The sequence below is a fragment of the Balaenoptera musculus genome, chromosome 3, assembly GCF_009873245.2.
Source record: "Balaenoptera musculus isolate JJ_BM4_2016_0621 chromosome 3, mBalMus1.pri.v3, whole genome shotgun sequence".
Lineage (NCBI taxonomy): Eukaryota > Metazoa > Chordata > Mammalia > Artiodactyla > Balaenopteridae > Balaenoptera > Balaenoptera musculus.
This window is the reverse complement of record NC_045787.1, coordinates 169,773,956-169,791,867: the sequence shown is the minus strand read 5'-3', so window position 1 is coordinate 169,791,867 and position 17,912 is coordinate 169,773,956. Positions and strand designations below refer to the sequence as shown.

At 60.6% G+C, this 17,912-nt stretch overlaps 1 protein-coding gene across 3 annotated transcripts in view; it reads left to right on the top strand.

Annotated features, from left to right (window-relative positions):
- AP3D1 (adaptor related protein complex 3 subunit delta 1) overlaps positions 1 to 17,912 on the top strand; it is a 45,453-nt gene that overhangs the window by 16,688 nt on the left and 10,853 nt on the right. For all 3 annotated transcript variants that reach the window (XM_036846328.1, XM_036846327.1, XM_036846329.1), the window contains exons 2-17: positions 4,131 to 4,226; positions 4,817 to 4,897; positions 5,929 to 6,009; positions 8,181 to 8,288; positions 9,916 to 10,045; positions 10,761 to 10,900; positions 11,005 to 11,078; positions 12,259 to 12,308; positions 13,260 to 13,309; positions 13,409 to 13,457; positions 14,547 to 14,692; positions 14,767 to 14,915; positions 14,992 to 15,222; positions 15,657 to 15,888; positions 16,657 to 16,802; positions 17,255 to 17,396. In XM_036846328.1, coding sequence (XP_036702223.1) covers positions 4,131 to 4,226; positions 4,817 to 4,897; positions 5,929 to 6,009; positions 8,181 to 8,288; positions 9,916 to 10,045; positions 10,761 to 10,900; positions 11,005 to 11,078; positions 12,259 to 12,308; positions 13,260 to 13,309; positions 13,409 to 13,457; positions 14,547 to 14,692; positions 14,767 to 14,915; positions 14,992 to 15,222; positions 15,657 to 15,888; positions 16,657 to 16,802; positions 17,255 to 17,396 — 1,905 coding nt within the window. The remainder of the gene's footprint in view (positions 1 to 4,130; positions 4,227 to 4,816; positions 4,898 to 5,928; positions 6,010 to 8,180; positions 8,289 to 9,915; positions 10,046 to 10,760; positions 10,901 to 11,004; positions 11,079 to 12,258; positions 12,309 to 13,259; positions 13,310 to 13,408; positions 13,458 to 14,546; positions 14,693 to 14,766; positions 14,916 to 14,991; positions 15,223 to 15,656; positions 15,889 to 16,656; positions 16,803 to 17,254; positions 17,397 to 17,912) is intronic.

Below are 17,912 nucleotides of genomic sequence, written 5' to 3'. Positions count from 1 at the left end.
AATTGAAACAACCAGTCGTTGGGGGTTCCTCCCGTCCCCTTAGGTGTCCATGGTCCCCCACCGGTGCCTGGTAGGTGCTCTGGTTGTGAGGAGATGCGAATTCCACATCCTCCTAGTATGCCATCTTGACTCCACCCTCCTGAAATATTATTTTAATATTTTACAACCCATTCCTCCCTTTTCCTGCCTGTAGGAACCATGAGCCTGTGCACCTGTCTTATAGCTAAAAACTCGTGTTGAGGCTGGGTCTTCCTGCAGGTCAGCCACTTCCTGTGGGCTCATTTGTCACCCCTGTGGGTGCTCCGAGGTGCAGGGATGTTACTCTGCCTTCATTCCTGAGGGGTGTTCTTGGATGGAGAGCCCTGGGCCTGGAGTCTTCCCACCTCCCTCAGCCCCCTGCTCCCCTGTAGCAGCACACCCTTTTCCGCTGGCTCCTCTGAAGATTTTCTCCTTATTTTCAGTTTTCAGCAGTTTGCCTGTGATATGTCTGGGTGTGATTTTCTTTTATATTTCCTGTTTGGGGGGGGCGGTGCTGGGCTTCTTGAAATAGTAAATTTATGTCTTTCACCACATTTGGGGAAGTTTGAGCTGTTTGGTTTTCACATATTTTCTCTGTCCTTCCTCTCCTGGGACCCCAGTTGTACACACGCTATGCCTTTGGTGTACCACAGCCTTGCCTGACTTTCCTCCCTTCAGACTGGGTGGGCCCTGGTGCTCCACTTTCTTCTCAGCTCCAGCTCCCCGTCCAGTCCCCGCAGTGCCTCTTCTACCTCGGAGATTGTTTTTCACTTCTAGGGTTTTCATCTGGTTGTTTGTGTCACTTTCCGTTCTCTGCTGAGATTTTCTCCCTTTCTATTCATTAGGAGCATATTTTCTTTTGGGTCATGAGAGCATGGTTACAGTTGCTGTGTTGAAGTCTCAGCAAATGAATGCGTTCATGCCATCACCAGGGTCACCTCAGGGCCGGTTTTCATTGGCCGTCTTTTTTTCCTTGGGTATAGGTTATGTTTTCCTGTTTCTTTTTTTATTATTATTTTAATTAATTAATTTTTGGCTGTGTTGGGTCTTTGTTGCCGCATGCAGGCTTTTCTCTGGTTGTGGCGAGCGGGGGCTACTCTTCATTGTGGTGTGTGAGCTTTTCATTGTGGTGGTTTCTCTTGTTGCAGAGCACGGGCTCTAGGCGTGCGGGCTTCAGTAGTTGTGGCTCGTGGGCTCTAGAGCACAGGCTCAGTAATTGTGGTGCACGAGCTTAGTTGCTCCGCGGCATGTGCGATCTTCCCAGACCAGGGCTCGAACCCGTGTCCCCTGCATTGGTAGGCAGATTCTTAACCACTGCACCACCAGGGAAGTCCTTCCTGTTTCTAATTTGAATAATTTTGGCTTGTGACCCGGACATTGTGGCTGGTATGTTGTAGACACTGGATTCTGTTGTACTCTCAGTGGAGTGTTGGTTTTGCAGGGAGGGGATGTGTTTTAGGGGCAGTGAGCTTGTCTGTGCTGGAAGTTCGGCTCAGCCTGTCCTGCAGTGGGCAAGAGGCCGCTGGAGTGCTGGGCTGTGTGCAGCATGCAGTGGGTGCAGAGTTCACGTGAGGATGCACCCCACCCCCATTCCCCCTCACTTCCCAGCAGCTGCGTTTGCCCAGGCTGCTCCCTGCTCTGCATGGCTCTCAGGATCAAAGCCGGGGCAGGACCAGTGGTCTCGCCTGTCCTGCGCTGCCTGGACATTTGTCTCCAAACAGTGCTGGTGGGAGGCATGGTCTGACGGTGGCTGTGCAGACATTGCCGGGAGTGGACGCTGCCTGGCTTCCTGAGAGCTGAGGGGTCACTGGGGCGCCTAGGAAATGGATTTGTGCAGAGGGTGCACTGTGTTGGCCGTTCACCAGCGGACAGACATCTGGGCGTTGAGGGGCCAGCGTGTGTGTGTGCGTGCGTGTGTGCCTGTGTGTGTGTGTGCGCGTGCACCAGTTTGCACCCGGGACCTGCAGACCATCTCCCGCAGCGCTCTGTGCTGGGCCTGTTCTCCCACACTTGGGATCATCTCTCTGTTCTTTCCCTTTTGAATCGTTAACAGCACATCCAGGGTGCACGAAGGGGTTATCGTGCACTGGGATGGGAACTGAGGCGCCTGGGGGATTAGTAACTGGAAGCCCGTTGGAAGGATCTGGTGACCCATGTTCCATTGTCCGACTCTTGGTCATGGAATATTCATCAGACGCTCGCTGAGAGCGCTCTCAGGGTGGCGCCTTCCCCGGGAGCCTGTGCTGGGCCTACGAGTGGTCTGGGGTGACATGGGAGGAGGGTGCAGCCACTTGGGCGGGGTCGCTGAGCTCGCCAGCCTGGCAGGTTTAGGTGATGCCACTGTTGGTGGGTGACGGGAGCGCGGGGCACCACACTCCTCCCAGCCCTGAGTGACGACCCGCCTCTGGGCAGGGCTGGGCTCTCCTGAGACTGCCAGTGGGACTTCTGTGCGGCTCTGGGGGTGGAGCCTTGCGCCCCATGGGACACATTCCTCACTCTGGACCGTGTGTGTCGGTACTGACCTTTTGATCCGTGTTTTAGTACAAGTGCTGGGGTAGCGAGGAAACTGAAGAGGATCGAAAAGGTGTCCACACAGGCGCCTGTATACACACATCCACGGCAGTGTGCGTCACGGGAGCCGGAAAGTGGGAAGGATCCAAGCCCTCGCGTTGCTGGGTGGGTGGACACGCATGGTGGCAGCGCCGCCGAGCGCTGACACGCTGCAGCGTCCGTCACAGGGAGGCCGGTGGGGCGTGCACACAGACCCTGTCAGACAGGGCCCGAGAAGCCTGCGGGAGAGGCTGCCTAGAGAAGGGCCTCAGTGAAGTGGGGAGCCCGAGGGGAGCCCGCAGTGCCCCCGCCAGTGTGGCTGGTCCTGGGAGGAGTCGGGGGTCCCGGGGGCCGGAGGTGTTCACCCTCCCACCCCCGGCAGCTCTCACCTGCGCCCATGCCATCTGGCCCGCCTAGGCCTTAGGTACCTCGACGCTCTTCTTGGGCGGCCAGCCCCAGAGCAAGCGAGAGGCCTGCGAGGGGCCCTCCCAGGGGACCCTTGGGTGCTCCTGCCCTTGGGGGGCAGCGCTGCACGTGGGCAGTGAGCACCGGCCCTGCAGGAGCTGGAAGGCACCAGCGCACTCACCTGGACGGGGGCACGGAGGGGGGTCTCCGTAAGTGGAGTTATGTGAAGTTATGAGTGGAGTTATGTGAAGCGCTGTGACAGGTGCCTGGGGGGAGGCCCCGGCTCCGTGATACGCGGTGTGGGGAAGGAGGACGGCTGCCCAGGACGGGCCAGTAATGAACCTGGGCTGCGTGGAGGTGGACGGCAGGGGCCCACCGGGCACGGTTCCTGGGGCGGCCGGGCCCTTCCTGCTGTGGGTGCCAGTGGGGCGCCCCACGTGGGTGGCCGTGCTGGGCAGAGCTCCCGGGCTCCCCAGTCACAGCAGCGTGGGACCGAGGTGGACCTGCCGCCCCCGGCCACGCGGGCTGAGGGACGGGCCTTTGGTGGTGGGACGTGGGCTCTCTTCTGGGCTTGCGCTTTCTCTCGTTCACAGCTGGTTAAAGGGCTGAACTGGAGGACTAAGAACGTTTCCGTGTCTTAATGCTCTGTGTTGAAATGGTTATTCTTTTTTTCCAAGTTTTAAAACTTTTCATTGTAGAAAATGTCAGATATACACACGAGAAGGGGAAGCAGAATTCCCAGAGCTCAGTGTGCCTGCTTCAGGCTAGATCAGCCTGGGCCACTCCTGTTCTCCCGTGGCCCCCTGGCCCTTGGGAGGAGAGCTTTGGGGGATCCCAGGCAGCTTATCGCACTGACAGGGCTTTTCAGGATAACAACCTTGTTATCATTCACGTACCATTCAGCTCACCCCTTTAATATGTGTAATTCAGTGGTTTTTAGTATATTCACAGAGTTCTGTTGAATTCCAGAGCATTCCATCACCCTCCCTTTCCCCCTCCCCCGGCCCCTGACAACCAGGACTCCCCTCTGCCTCTCTGGAGTTGCCTGTTCTGGACGTTTCATCTAAATGGAATTGCACACTGTGTGACCTCTTGTGTCTGGCTTCTTTAGGTTTTAGCCAGACACTTGCAACTTTTCAATTTTTTTTCCCTTTTAGGCAAAATATATCTCTCAGTGCATTGATGAAATCAAGCAAGAGCTGAAGCAAGACAACATTGCGGTGAAAGCAAACGCGGTCTGCAAGCTGACCTACGTGAGTGCCGGGCCGCTTGCTCTGTCAGGCCGGGTCTGGCTCCACTATCCCCCTGCTGTCTGTCCATCCGTCCCACCACCACTGATGGACACCGTCCGCTCCAAGCGCCAGCCTGGGGGCACATGCCGGGCTGACTTGGGGTGGAGGGTGAGGCATGTGTGGTGATCACGTGGCACAGGGCAAGCTGGGGCCCCGTCCAGTGGGCCTTTCCCACATGGAGGGGCGGGAGCGCCCCAGCTGTCACGGCTCCCCTGCGGGCTGGGCCCCGAAGCCTGGTGGGTGGAGCCCTGCAGTCCCTGGTTGGGGTGTGAGCCTGGACCAGGCAACCCCATGCTGGCCTCCCCTGGTCAGAGAAAGGAGATGAACGGCCTGACCGGTGACCGGTCCTTGTGGGGAATTTTAACCCATGTAACGCTGGTATTTAAACTGCAGGTGTTTATTTATCAGGCATTATTTTAGTGTGTTATAACCTGTCGCTTTGGTTTTAAACGTGAAGACTCACCTGTCAGAAAAAGAAAGGAATCTCCCCAAAGTGTATGGGGGTGGGGAGCTGGGGCGGGTGCGTGAGAATCGGCCTCTTTCCTCCGCAGCTGCAGATGCTAGGATATGACATCAGCTGGGCCGCCTTCAACATCATAGAAGTGATGAGTGCCTCCAAGTTCACATTCAAGGTGAAGGGAACCAGCTCGCTCTGGGGCCTGAGCCCTGTGGGTGGGGTCCTGGGGGAGGAGGGCGTCCGTCCTGTGATGCAGGCCATGCTGGGAGGGGACACAGTGACAGACAACAGTGACCCACTCCCATCACCACTTCTGTCCAGTTAGGTCTTACCACTATTTGCATCACGTTTTTCTTTCCATTTTAAGTAGTGTCAGTGAAATTCGGGTTTGTAGGGTTGGTTATGTGTTTTATAATACAAATTAAATTTGTGACTCTTCAAAAAAAACAAGCAGACGCTGATCGTCTCCCCCAGAGGCCACCACTTGTCACTTGTCCCGGTGTCTCTTAGCACTCTCTGAGCGTTTTTTCTTGGCGTCTCAGGGATCCTACTCGTGCACAGTTTGAGACATTGCTTCTTACTTGATATCATAACAAATAAGCACGTGTCCTGCTTTAGTAAACGTTCTGAAAAGCGGTTTTCAGTGCCCACAGCCCATGTGGGGGTGTCCCGTGGTTTTCCTGGCTTGGCTCAGTTTTCCTTGGGAACACACACCACGCGGCGTCTGAGGCTGTGTCCTGCCGGCGGGTCACTGCCGAGGGCGGGTTCCCGTCCTCCTGAAGGACACAGTTGTCCTGCCTGCCGGTTACTCTTGGTGAAGAAACTAAATGCCGTATTTGCCAAAATTGGGCCAGTGCTCTGCACGTGTGTTTAAGTATCACACGCACGTGCGGGTGCGACTTTAGGTTACACTCAGCCCGAGTTTAGGCGCTCGTGATGACTTACTCCGTCAGGCCATAACAGCAGCTCCCGCTGTCAAGAAGGCAGTGAGGATGCACACGTTAGCGACAGGACGTGCTTGGCAACCCCTGAAAGACATTGTGCTCCAGAGACCATACGCCTGGGACAGGGCGAGGGGTGCCCTCCTCCTGGTTTGTGACGGGCCGGCCAGGGCTGCTTGGCGCGAAGCTCAGGAGGGCTGGGTGCTTCCCCGAGGGCGCCCGGTCCCCTTGTCACCCCTGACGACTCCATTTGTTCCACTCACAGCGAATCGGCTACCTCGCTGCTTCCCAGTGCTTTCACGAAGGGACCGACGTCATCATGCTGACCACCAACCAGATCCGCAAGGTAGGCCCCTCCTGCGGGAGCAGGTTAGCGGGCAGATGGACAGCCTTCTGCGATCCTCGGAAATGGGAAAAGGGACGGCGGGGCACGCGGGACTTTCCTCTCTCGTTTTCCCCCCTTGGCGACAGGGACGGCCCTCTCGGTCACTCCTTTTTTCAGCCCCTTTCCCCTCTTTTGGGGGCGCCTGCTGAGGGCTCGCCCCTCCCAGCGTGGGGGCCTTTGTGCCCACTGGGTCTTGTGAGTTGGACTGGGTGCGTCTCTCGGCCCCATGTGGTTTTCTATGCTCTGCAGTGAGAGCACTGAGTAGTCAGCTCCTCCTTGGCCTCAAGACTTTGAGTATCTCTTGTCTCCCGCCTCTCTTCAAACACTTAGAGGGTGTGTCAGAGGCACCCTTTCCCACCCCAGACCCCGCATCGGACCCTGTGGCCCGGGGCTCTCAGACGGCTGGCGCCAGGGCCGGGGCGGAACTGTTGTGGTCGCCCCGCAGGTGGCTGGTGTCGGGGCTCCATGCGGGAGCTGCAGGGCAGGCAGGCTGTTGGCAGTCATCTGAGGGCCCCTCCGCAAACCTGCTGGCTGACGCCCCGGGGCAGCTCCCGAGGTGCCTGCTGCTCTTGTCGGGCTCTTTGTGAATCACGCTGAGTTGGAGGGACTGTGCCATGAGGCCCTGTCTGCTCAGCCTGGGCTGGAGTGATTTTTTTTTCTTTCCCCGCATGGGGAATCTTAGTTCCCCGACCAGGGATCGAACCTGCGCCCCCTGCAGTGGAAGCGTGGAGTCCTAACCACTGGACCACCAGGGAAGTCCCTGGAGTGAACTTTAAAAGCCTGTGTTTTCGTATTGTTATCACAGTCTGGAAGGTTAACTCTTTTTTTTTAGTGACTCCTTTTTTTTTTTCATTTTTTTTTTGGGCTGCATTGGGTCTTCGTTGCTGCGCACGGGCTTTCTCTAGTTGTGGCGAGCAGGGGCTACTCTTCGTTGCGGTGCACGGACTTCTCACTGCAGTGGCTTCTCTTGTTGCAGAGCACGGGCTCTAGGCAGGCGGGCTCAGTAGGTGTGGCTTGCGGGCTCTAGAGCGCAGGCTCAGTAGTTGTGGCGCGTGGGCTTAGTTGCTCCACGGCACGTCGGATCTTCACAGACCAGGGCTCAAACCCGTGTCCCCTGCATTGGCAGGCAGATTCTTTTTTTTTTTTTTTTTTTTTTTAATTAATTTATTTATTTTTGGCTGCGTTGGGTCTTCGTTGCTGTTTGCGGGCTTTCTCTAGTTGCGGCGAGCAGGGGCTACTCTTCGTTGCGGTACGTGGGCTCCTCATGGCGGTGGCTTCTCTTGTTGCGGAGCACGGGCTGTAGGCGCGTGGGCTTCAGTAGTTGTGGCACATGGGCCCAGTAGTTGTGGCTTGCCGGCTCTAGAGTGCAGGCTCAGTTGTGGCGCACGGGCTTAGTTGCTCCACGGCATGTGGGATCTTCCCGGACCAGGGCTCGAACTCGTGTCCCCTGCATTGGCAGAAGGATTCTTAACCACTGCACCACCTGGGAAGTCCCTGGAAGGTTAACTCTTAAAACGTCTCTCAGTGTATCTTTTACCACATGTGTGAAGTTTGGGGAGGTTCCTCTATGTAAACAGAGTCCTCTCTTTGTGCCGAGATGGGGCTTCCGCATCGGTTTTAGCGGGAGCACAGGCGAGTGACGTCAGAGGCTAGGGCAGATGTGCGCTTCCTGTGGCTGCTTTTCCTGCTACCCTGAGGGGTAGAGCTCTGGTGGAAGCTTCTCTCTGCTTTGGGGAGGGGCCCAGAGGAGTCACCCCTGGTTGTAGTAGGGGAGACACCCCAACGGAAGCAGAGGTTTTAGGGTTCCACCCTGGGGGGCCCCTGCTCTGTGCCTTTGGGCGGTCGGAGCCGGCTGGCTGCACCATTTCCTCGGCCCTTGGGTTCTCCCATAGGGAAGCCGTGGGTGGCACTGGCTCTGCTCCATTGCACCCCTGGAGTGAGGGGCGGACCCGAGACAGCCCTCCCCTTAGAGCCGTCCCGGCTCTTGCTCGGTGACAGAGCGTGGAGCTGGCTGTTTCTTGTGAGTCCTCGTCCAAGCCCGTCTCCAGACCCAGAGCAGGGCTGGCAGGCGCAGCTGGGACCCAGCGAGGCGCAGCGGGCGCTTGCCTCTAACCCTCTCTCTCCCTTTCCAGGACCTGAGCAGCCCCAGCCAGTATGACACTGGCGTTGCGCTGACTGGCCTGTCCTGTTTTGTTACCCCAGATCTTGCCAGAGACTTGGCCAACGACATCATGACACTGGTGAGTCTGGGAGCGTGCCCGCCCCCCCTTGGCTTTTGCTCCCTGACGTGCCTGGAAAACCGAGGTTGTAATTTCACGTCGAGGGCACTTGGGTGGGCGGAAACGGCCTGGGTCCCCAGGATGAGCTGGGACACTGAGTCACCGTCTCCCCTTCCATCACCTGGTGGGGCCCGGCATTCACACCTCACCTCCTCTGAAATGGTCCTGCTGGGGAGGGACGGGGTCTGGCTGGGGACGATGGCCTGTCGTGAGCGCATGACCCATCAGCTGTGTTCTGAGGCATGGGTGGTGATGGCAGTGGTCTTGGCAGGCAGTGGTCAGGTGGTTCTCCGGCCAGGAAACTTTTTATTTTCATCTGAGCAAATCTGTTGTCTGGGGCCCAGTCCATCCAAAAGGCAGAAACCCCAGCCAGCCTTGATCTCCAAGGTGGGCAAGAACTTTGTTCTGAAATGTGGACGTGCTCTTAGAAATCACAGTGCTCGACTCCAATAAAAATTAATTTAAAAAATTAAAACAAAACTGGAATTGACCTAAAAAAAAAAAAGGAAAGAAATCACGGCCCTCAGAGGGTCGCCTGCATGCCAGATTCTCCACGGTCGGGAGGCTTTCCCCTCCAGCCACGATAGAGCAGCGCGGAAGGGTGGCACGGTCCTCCCGGGAGGGTTCTGTCCGTACGTGGCCTGTTCGCTGTGCAGATGGTCAGGTCTTGGCCCGCGGTCTGGAAGGCTTTGGGTACACGCAGCTTCTAGATCCGGGGCCGGCACAGCACGGCCCGGGCTGCCTCCAGTCACTGCCTGTTACAGATGGTTTGTCCACACACGGCCCCGCCCCTTCGTCCACACGGTGTCCCTGGGCTTCCCAGCAGCAAGGGCAGAGTCAGACAGAGATTCTGGCCGGCAGAGCTGACAGTATTGATCTTCAGGCCCTCTTCAAGAAGTGTGAGGAGCTCTCTAGGTGAAAGCGGTCACGAGCCCACAGTGGGGCAGTAGTGAGCTGTCACAATGCATCTCGGGGGCGGGGTGGCTTCCTCAGGGCCAGGCTGCCCGGGGCCCTGACAGGTGAGGAGTGTGCCCACCTGCAGACGAGAGGCCCTCCTGGCCGGAGCACGGTCCCGAGGAAGGACAGGAGCTCCAGGGGTGCAGTGCAGAGGTGCGGAGGGGGCTGAGGCCCGGGCGAGGGGCACTGCTCTGGGGACAGGCCTGGGTGGCCCGAAGAGTCTGAGGCCAGTGTTGACAGGTGGAGGCTCTCTCCAGCGTGACCTTCCACTTGGGGCCACCCTCCCTCCTTCTGTCCCTCATTGCGCCCCAGTGAGTCCAGGAGGCCGATCTCAGCCTCCAGAGGGCAAGCTGGGGTCATGGACTCAGGGAGGCAGGTTTCGATTCCGTCCAAGACACTGTTGTGTAACCCCTGGGCTGGGGGGGCAGTGGAGTAAACATGCAGGCCGGGCTCAGAGGCCAGAAGCCAGATGAGCTGGAGAGAGGGTTATCCTCCAGGTGATGGAGGCGAGACGCGGGCAGGTGTGGGAGGCGAGGGGAGGCGGGGGCGGGGAGCAGGGGGTGCGGGAAGGACCGGGGCAGGGTGGGCGCAGTGGTGTCAGCAGGGAGACTGACAGCCTCTGCCCCTGCAGATGTCGCACACCAAGCCGTACATCCGGAAGAAGGCTGTGCTGATCATGTACAAGGTGTTCCTGAAGTACCCTGAGTCTCTGCGCCCCGCCTTTCCCCGCCTGAAGGAGAAGCTGGAGGACCCCGATCCCGGTTTGTTGACTTAAGTTAAGAAGGGGCCCGTGCGGGGCCGTGCTGCTTCATCAGCGTCTGTGAGGCTTGGTGGAGGGGTACTAGGTCCCGGGACCCCGTCCTAGCCCTCCCCCATAGGGCACCTTCTTACTTCCTGGCACCACGAGATGCCAGGTTCACTTTCTACTTTCCCGCCAGTCCTGGAATCCGCCGTTTCTCCAAACAGCTCTAGTTTTGTTAGCTGATGTGGGATTTAGAAACCAAGACCACTGGGTGTGCTTATTTCTGCCAGCCGTCATTGCCTCCAGGCCGCAGCAGACACCACACTCGTTCCCTGGGGAGGCCTCTCTGTCCGCGTGTTCGCTGTCTCGTGTTTATTCTGCTGCCTTGACTGGCAGTCCCACACCACAGGGTTCACTCCTGCCTCCGCCCGTCCTTTTCTGTAACTCCTTCTGGGGAGACCCCAGGCCATGCAGGTGTAAGACAGCTTCTCCAAATATTTGCTTGTCTCGGGAGAATCTGCTGTGCATCGCAGAGGATCACGGGGTGTGGAGCGTCGTGGTTAGGGTCAGGAGCCAAGGGGCAGGCGAGGCGAGCTGGGGGCGTGAGCGGGGGCAGCCCCTGGTGGAGGCAGACGGAGCACCTGGATTGACTTTGATCCTGCTGGGGACACGCCCCAAGGGACCGGCCTGCTCCGGAGGACGCCCCCTTGCTGATGGCGTTCCTCGCTTCACAGGGGTCCAGTCAGCGGCAGTCAACGTCATCTGTGAGCTGGCCAGACGTAACCCCAAGAACTACCTTTCCCTCGCCCCGCTCTTCTTCAAGCTCATGACCTCCTCCACTAACAACTGGGTCCTCATTAAGATTATCAAACTGGCAAGTGTTGCCCCTGGGGTTTCCTGGACACGCGCAGCCAGCAGAGCCCCGGGCTGCCGTCCCATCCCTGCTTCGGGTGACCGCTGGCCTCTCTTGTCCCCTAGTTTGGTGCTCTGACCCCCTTGGAGCCAAGGTTGGGTAAGAAGCTGATTGAGCCTCTCACCAACCTGATCCACAGGTAGGGCTTGGGGCGGGCGTGGGAGGGGTGCCCCAAGGAGGGGCGGGTGGAGGGGCACCCAGGCCTGAGGGCCTGCCGCCGCCAGGAGCCGCGTCTCTGGGCTCTCCCTTCCTCAGTCTGCAGACAGCACAGTCAAGACAGGATGGAGAGGGAATTCCTTGGCGGTCAAGTGGTTAGGACTCCGAGTTCTCACTGCCGAGGTCCCGGGTTCAATCCCTGATTGGGGAACTAAAGTCTCACAAGCTGTGCAGCACCGCCAGAAGTAGACAGACAGACAGATAGGCAGGCTACGAGGATATATTTTAAAAATAAAAAAAGGTTGGAGAAAGCTGTCCCAGCCAGTCTCTGGTTCACAAGTAGACCTCAGCAGTCTAGTTGAAGAGCCCTAGGTGAGTGTGTCACCGCCCAGTTCTGGAATGTTATAGGAGCTTCTACGCAACTTCAGGTGCCTGTGGTTGAATTGTGGGGGCCAAACTTCAGGTGCCAGGAGATTCTGCTCCTGGGGTCCCCTGGGAAGTGGCCAAGGGCTTGGGACGTTGCTGATTTTAAACAAATCACCAGTCACCGGGTTTATAGTAGCTTGTGGTTTTCAGAGCATTGACGAGAAGCCATCAGTCCTATGACTGTTCATGTGGACTGCCTCTGGTGGCCCGTGCTCTCGGGTTTGGGGGATTTGGGCTCAAGAACATCACTGTGAGAATATCAGAGTGGAGTGGACGTGCCTGGTGCCCACCCTGGTCGTCCTGGGCTGTGCTCACTGTGGCCCTGGACACCCCCGAGGGATGACATGGGGCATGACTCCGTGTTCCTCCTGCCTGCGCGTGGCCAGGCCTACTCCCTGTCCCAGTGGAGCCGGCTGGCGGGGTCTGGGCTGGAGGAGAGAGGCCTTTGGGGAACTAGGCTTCTCTTTATGGGGGTCGCAGAATCAGAAGGTTATTTGTGCGTGGGCTGCAGTGGCGGGAGCATTTCAGGCTGCTTTTGAGGGCTAAAAGGGGTGCTTCTGTCCCTTGGAGGAATCTGATGGCCTCACTGCCCAGGGTGGGGTGTCACCGGCATGGCCTTCAGACCTGAGGCTTCCTGGGCTCCGCGTTTCCTCGGAGGTGGTGCCCCCAGGGGTCTTCGTGGGGTGAGCGGGAGGCAGGCGGCCCTGTCTTCCCGACTCCTGTGCTTCCTTCTCTAGCACGTCTGCCATGTCCCTTCTCTACGAGTGTGTCAACACCGTCATCGCAGGTGAGCACCCGGGGAGACCTGTTCTGGAGCAGGGAGCTGTCGCTGGCGGGGGAGCTGGTCCCCGGGCCTCACCAGAACCTTGAGGTTCCCGGCTGGGAAGCTGCTTGGCCCGGCCCGTCTGCAGCCCCTTTGGAAGTGTCAGCTCGGACACGGTTGCAGCCAGAGCCATGGCCAACCTCGGACTCCAGTGATAAACACTGCACCCTGGCACTTGCCACACCCACCAGCAAGACCGCTGTTCATGAGCATTTTAAAGCAAATCTCAGGCCACTTCCCCTGTGGCGTCTTTAGCATAGGACCTACAACCAGGAGAGTTCTCGAGAGAGAATCGGCACGTGTTCCCCAGAGGGCCTCGCGGAGTTCGTTAGTTGCAGTCGGACCGCCCGGTGGCTTGTCCCTGCAGCCCCGTTTCCTGTAGGCAGGCAGAGGGAGTTGGTGGCCCAGGGGTTCAGCTTCTCGCTGCCTTCCTGTCCCTGCCCCAAACTGTTGGGGTGCTCCTCACAGCCCGTGGGCAGCCTTAAGTTCAGTAAAGCCCAGGAAGCTGGCCCGGGGTCTACGCTCGTGACTGCTCTGTGGGCTGTGAGTGTCGCTGAGGGTCAGCGACAGTGAAAGGGAGAGGAAGGGCGAGTATGGGACTTGGGAGCAGGGCAGGCTGGCCAGAGAGTGGTCCCTGAGTCTGGAAAGGTCCAAGGGGAGGACCAAGGTGTGGCAGGATCACAGATGGCCCTGGTGATGGGCAGAGGGAGTGGGGATGCAGACGGGAGGTGGGCCTGGTCCATCGTGCGTCGCGGGGCCAGCGGGTCTCAGCTGGGGGCTGGCCCATAGACCTGCCCCGGACAAGGAGCCCTGGTGCCCAGGGCCTGTGGTCTGCTCTCTTGGCCGCAGAGACCCAGCCTGGGGTTCTCACTGGGGCCGGTCACGCGGGGCCCTCACCCCGGTCATCTGTTTCAGTGCTCATCTCGCTGTCGTCCGGCATGCCCAACCATAGTGCCAGCATCCAGGTATGTCATGGGACCAGGGGCTCCCCTCCTAGGCCCCAGGGACACCGACTCTGCCGTTGGTTTAGAAGACGTGACCAGTGGCATCTCCCCTCTTTACAGCTCTGTGTTCAGAAACTGAGGATACTAATAGAAGACTCCGATCAGAACTGTGAGTTGCTTCCTCTGCAGGCCCTGCAGGCCCTGCGCCCTAGACCTCCACCAGTGAGGGCTCATCCCCGCCCGAGAGGAGCGTGGGCCTGGCATGGCTGGCAGATTCCTCCTTGGGCACGGCCCCCTCGTCTGCACGGCAGGTTCCTTCCAGCCAGCATCTCAGGGTGTGGCTTGGCCGTGTCCACTGGAAAGGTCTTTAAGCTCTGGGCCCCGTGCCCACATCCACGGGGAGCTGGAACCCGACTGCAGGGAGGAGCCGGGGAGGCCGGCAGAAGCGCAGTTGAGACATAAAGGGCGAGCTCAGGCCCGGGAGGAGCAGGCTGGGCATGGAGGAAAGTCCCCACGGGCATGCTGCAGGCGCCCCCGGCGGTTAATCAGGTGGGGTGGTGCGTGGGGCTCCTGAGGAGCGAGGGGGAGCCGCTGTCTGTCTTGCCCACGTGCCCACTCGTGCACTTCCTTCAGCTGACGTGTGCTGTCGAGGGTTCCAGCCAGTCACACGCCCCTGCTGCCAGGACCACGGTGGAGAGGGCTTCTGAGGGCCTGCTCACGTGGGCTGCTCGTTTTTTGTTTTTCGTTTTTGTTTGTTTTTGTCTGCGCCTTGTGGCTGCTGGGATCCTAGTTCCCCAACCAGACCAGGGATCGGTCCTGGGCCCGTACAGTGGAGGTGTGGAGTCCCAGCCACTGGACAGCCAGGGGATTAATTCCCTGGCTGCTCATTTTGAACCCAGGTCTGTTGTTTTTGAGCACGAGTTGCCGAACTTTTCCTGGAAAGGGCCAGATAGTAATTCTCGTCAGCTTTGCTGGCTGTGTGGTCTCTGCCACTGTAGCGTAGAAGCCTGCTGGCGGGTGTAGACCACAGGCCGGTCGTGTGCCAGTAACGCTGCCCTAGAGACGGGCTGCGGCCGGACGTGGCCTGTGGCCCAGTCTAGATGATAGTGCGTTGGGCTGCTTTAGGTGGGCAGCGAGGTGGGCCTGGTGCCCGTGAGACGTGGGCCGACGGGGCCCAGGTGGTTTGGGGTGGGGCTGCAGGCCCGGCCTCGCGCTCCGAACCTCGTCCACGTCTGAGAGCTCTGCGCTGTCTCTGCAGTGAAGTACCTGGGGCTCCTGGCCATGTCCAAGATCCTGAGGACGCACCCCAAGTCCGTGCAGGCGCACAAGGATCTTGTCCTGCAGTGCCTGGACGACAAGGACGAGTCCATCCGGCTGCGGGCCCTCGACCTCCTGTACGGCATGGTGCGTGCCCACCCTGCCGCCTGGCCGCCCCGCCTGCCTGCCCGGCCCCTCCCTCACCAGCCGCCCCCACCCAGGTGTCCAAGAAGAACCTGATGGAGATCGTCAAGAAGCTGATGACCCACGTGGACAAGGCCGAGGGCACGACCTACCGCGACGAGCTGCTCACCAAGATCATCGACATCTGCAGCCAGTCCAACTACCAGCACATCACCAACTTCGAGTGGTGCGGCCCACGGCCCAGCGTGCGGGCGGGTGGGCGGGCAGGTGGGGGCGCTGCCCTCACGGGCTCTGTCCCGCAGGTACATCAGCATCCTGGTGGAGCTGACCCGGCTGGAGGGCACCCGCCACGGCCACCTCATCGCCGCCCAGATGCTGGATGTGGCCATCCGCGTGAAGGCCATCCGCCGGTTTGCCGTGTCGCAGATGTCCGCGCTGCTCGACAGCGCCCATCTGGTGGCCAGCAGCACCCAGCGCAGTGGCATCTGCGAGGTGCTCTACGCGGCTGCCTGGATCTGCGGGGAGTTCTCCGAGTGAGTGGGGGCCAGGGGCCTCCTGCTCCCCAGGGGAAGCGGGTGTGCCCACCAGACCCCAGCCCCAGCAGCCGCCCCGCCCACCGGCCCGTCTCCTCTCTCCCGCCCTCGTTGGGCAACAACTGCTCTCGCGGCGAACGTCTCCCGTCACGGGGAGCGGTGAGAGGTCTGCCAGCCGCTGGCCCAGCCTTCCTCCCCTCCTCACTGCTGCAGCCACAGGTCATCTTGCCAAATTCAGGCCGTTGATAGTTTTCCTTTCCTTTTTCTCAACTGCTTTGTGTGGCTGCTCTGTGACTGTCTCGCCGTTGCCGTGGTTTCTCCCTTCACATCTCTTCCCTCAGCACCTGGCATCGGGCGGGGACTTGCATGGCTGGCGCCAGCCCTGGCACACAGACCCGCTGGGGCGGCTGCTCACTGGCCCTCCCTGTCCTCAGGCACCTACAGGAGCCCCAGCAGACCCTCGAGGCCATGCTGCGGCCCAAAGTCACCACCCTGCCGGGCCACATCCAGGCCGTGTACGTGCAGAACGTGGTCAAGCTGTACGCAGCCATCCTGCAGCAGAAGGAGCGGGCCGCAGACACGCAGGCGGCCCAGGAGGTCACGCAGCTCCTGGTGGAGCGGCTGCCCCAGTTTGTGCAGAGCGCGGACCTGGAAGCCCAGGAGCGGGTGAGTGCCGCGCGTCGGCACGTCCTCGGGGTCGGGTCAGCTCCGGGAGAGCAGCTTGGGCAGGTGTTCTTTTCATGGCTCCCCTGCGCTCGGCCCGGGGGTTGGGCAGATCTGGAGCCCCCATGCTGGGGAGGCCCTGGGTCAAGGGGGGTGGGAGACTGTGAGCGAACGGGAGACCATGTGAGGGTATGTGGTCAGCCCGAGAGGGAAGCATCAGAGGTGACCGCGGTCCTGGAGGGCGCTGGCCGGGAGGGTGGAGGAGAGCTGGTCGGAGGAGAGCTTGGCATGGCGTCTGGGCATCGGTGGCCTGGGAGCTCGCCTCTTGGCTCCTTGGTGACGTGGGGCTCTCAGCTACCCAGACCCCGCACTGGCGCTCAGCGGGCCCCGGCGGCTTCTGCGGTCACCGGCGGGTGTGTGACGTGCGCCTGTCTGCTGGCTGAGGGTCAGCTGCGCTCTTGGGGGCCGTGTGAAAGTGCCCTGGTGGCCGGCGCTGCTGCTCGCTGGGGCGGTTGCCTTGCGGGGCGGTGCTCCCTCCACCCCCAACCCGTTGTCTCGCCCGGGAGCCCGTTTGTGTCCTCGTGAAGGAGACAGCAGCTGGGCTGGCCTCCTGGCTGGCCCGGTCAGCGGCTCCTCGCGGCGTGTTCTGCAAGTCCTCAGCAGGGGTCTGGCTGGGCGTCTGCACGGTTTGAGCGATGCCCCGTGGGGGCTGAGTGGCCTTCAGGGCCAGGCCTCTGTAACTCCTTCCTGACTCATCCACGGCCCCCCCAGGCGTCTTGCATCTTGCAGCTGGTCAAGCACGTCCAGAAGCTTCAGGCCAGAGATGTGCCAGTGGCAGAAGAAGTGAGCGCCCTCTTTGCTGGGGAGCTGAACCCGGTGGCTCCCAAGGCACAGAAGAAGGTTCCAGTCCCCGAAGGGTGAGCCGTGCGGTCTGTCAGAGGACACAGATGCAGGGTGGCACGAGGGCCCGTGGGAGCAGGACCGCAGCCCCGACCTGCCGTCCAGACGGGCGAGGTGGAGGGGGCTGGAAGGAAGGCCCCCTGCGGCCCCAGCCCCCTGTGGGCGGGACAGAGCTTTCTCACACAGACCGTATGCACGTCACTCACTAGTTCTCCTGGGGCCCTGCTGACCCCGCCCCTGGTGCCATCCCTGGGAAGCAGGTTGGCTGGCAGCTGTCGCCCACAAACCTTGGGGGCAGCGTGAGAACGTGGGAGGGGGGCTGCCCAGGCTCCAGGGTCCCTGGTCTGCCTTGCCCACTGTGACCTCGGGTCACTGCCCAGCCTTCATGTCCTTGTCTCCAAGGGGACGGCAGTGTCCAGGGCCAGGCATGCAGGCCGGAGCCACCGTGTGATCTCACTGTGTCCTGCAGCCTGGACCTGGACGCCTGGATCAATGAGCCGCTCTCGGACAGTGAGTCTGAGGATGAGAAGCCCAAGGCCATCTTCCACGACGAGGAGCCACGGCACGCCAAGCAGCGGCCGCCCGAGGCGGACGAGCAGGAGCTGGCCCGGGTGAGGCGGGGCGGGCAGGGCCGCGCACGGTCAGGTCTGGGCTTGGGTCCACTGTCCGGTGGGCAGCGCTGAGCCACCTTCGGCTTTGGGTGGGGTTCTCATTGAGACCAGGAGTGGCCTCTTGAGCCGGGAGCTCCCTAGGGAGACCGTGGGGCCCGAGCGCGCTCAGGCCCTGGGGTACCCGGCATGCCGCGCCCGCCTGCTGCCTGCACTCCTGGGTGCGGAGCCTCAGGGTGCCGTGCAGACTGGAGAAGCAAGGCGTGCTGCGTCCCCCGCTCCCCCGCCGGCCTTCCTCGCCCGGCCTGCCCCCCACCCCAGGCCCTGCCCCGGAGCACGCAGCCTCTCCGAGCCCCGCCCGTGCAGCTCCTGGGTTGTCCCGCCTGCCGCCTGCCTGTCTCCCACCTGCTCTTTCCCACCGCCGCCCTCCGTCTCCTCGTGGTCAAAGGCCGACAGTGAAAGTGGCGAGGGGTCCCGGCACCCACCCCCCCCCGGGTCTGGCGCGTGGACGTGGCCCCC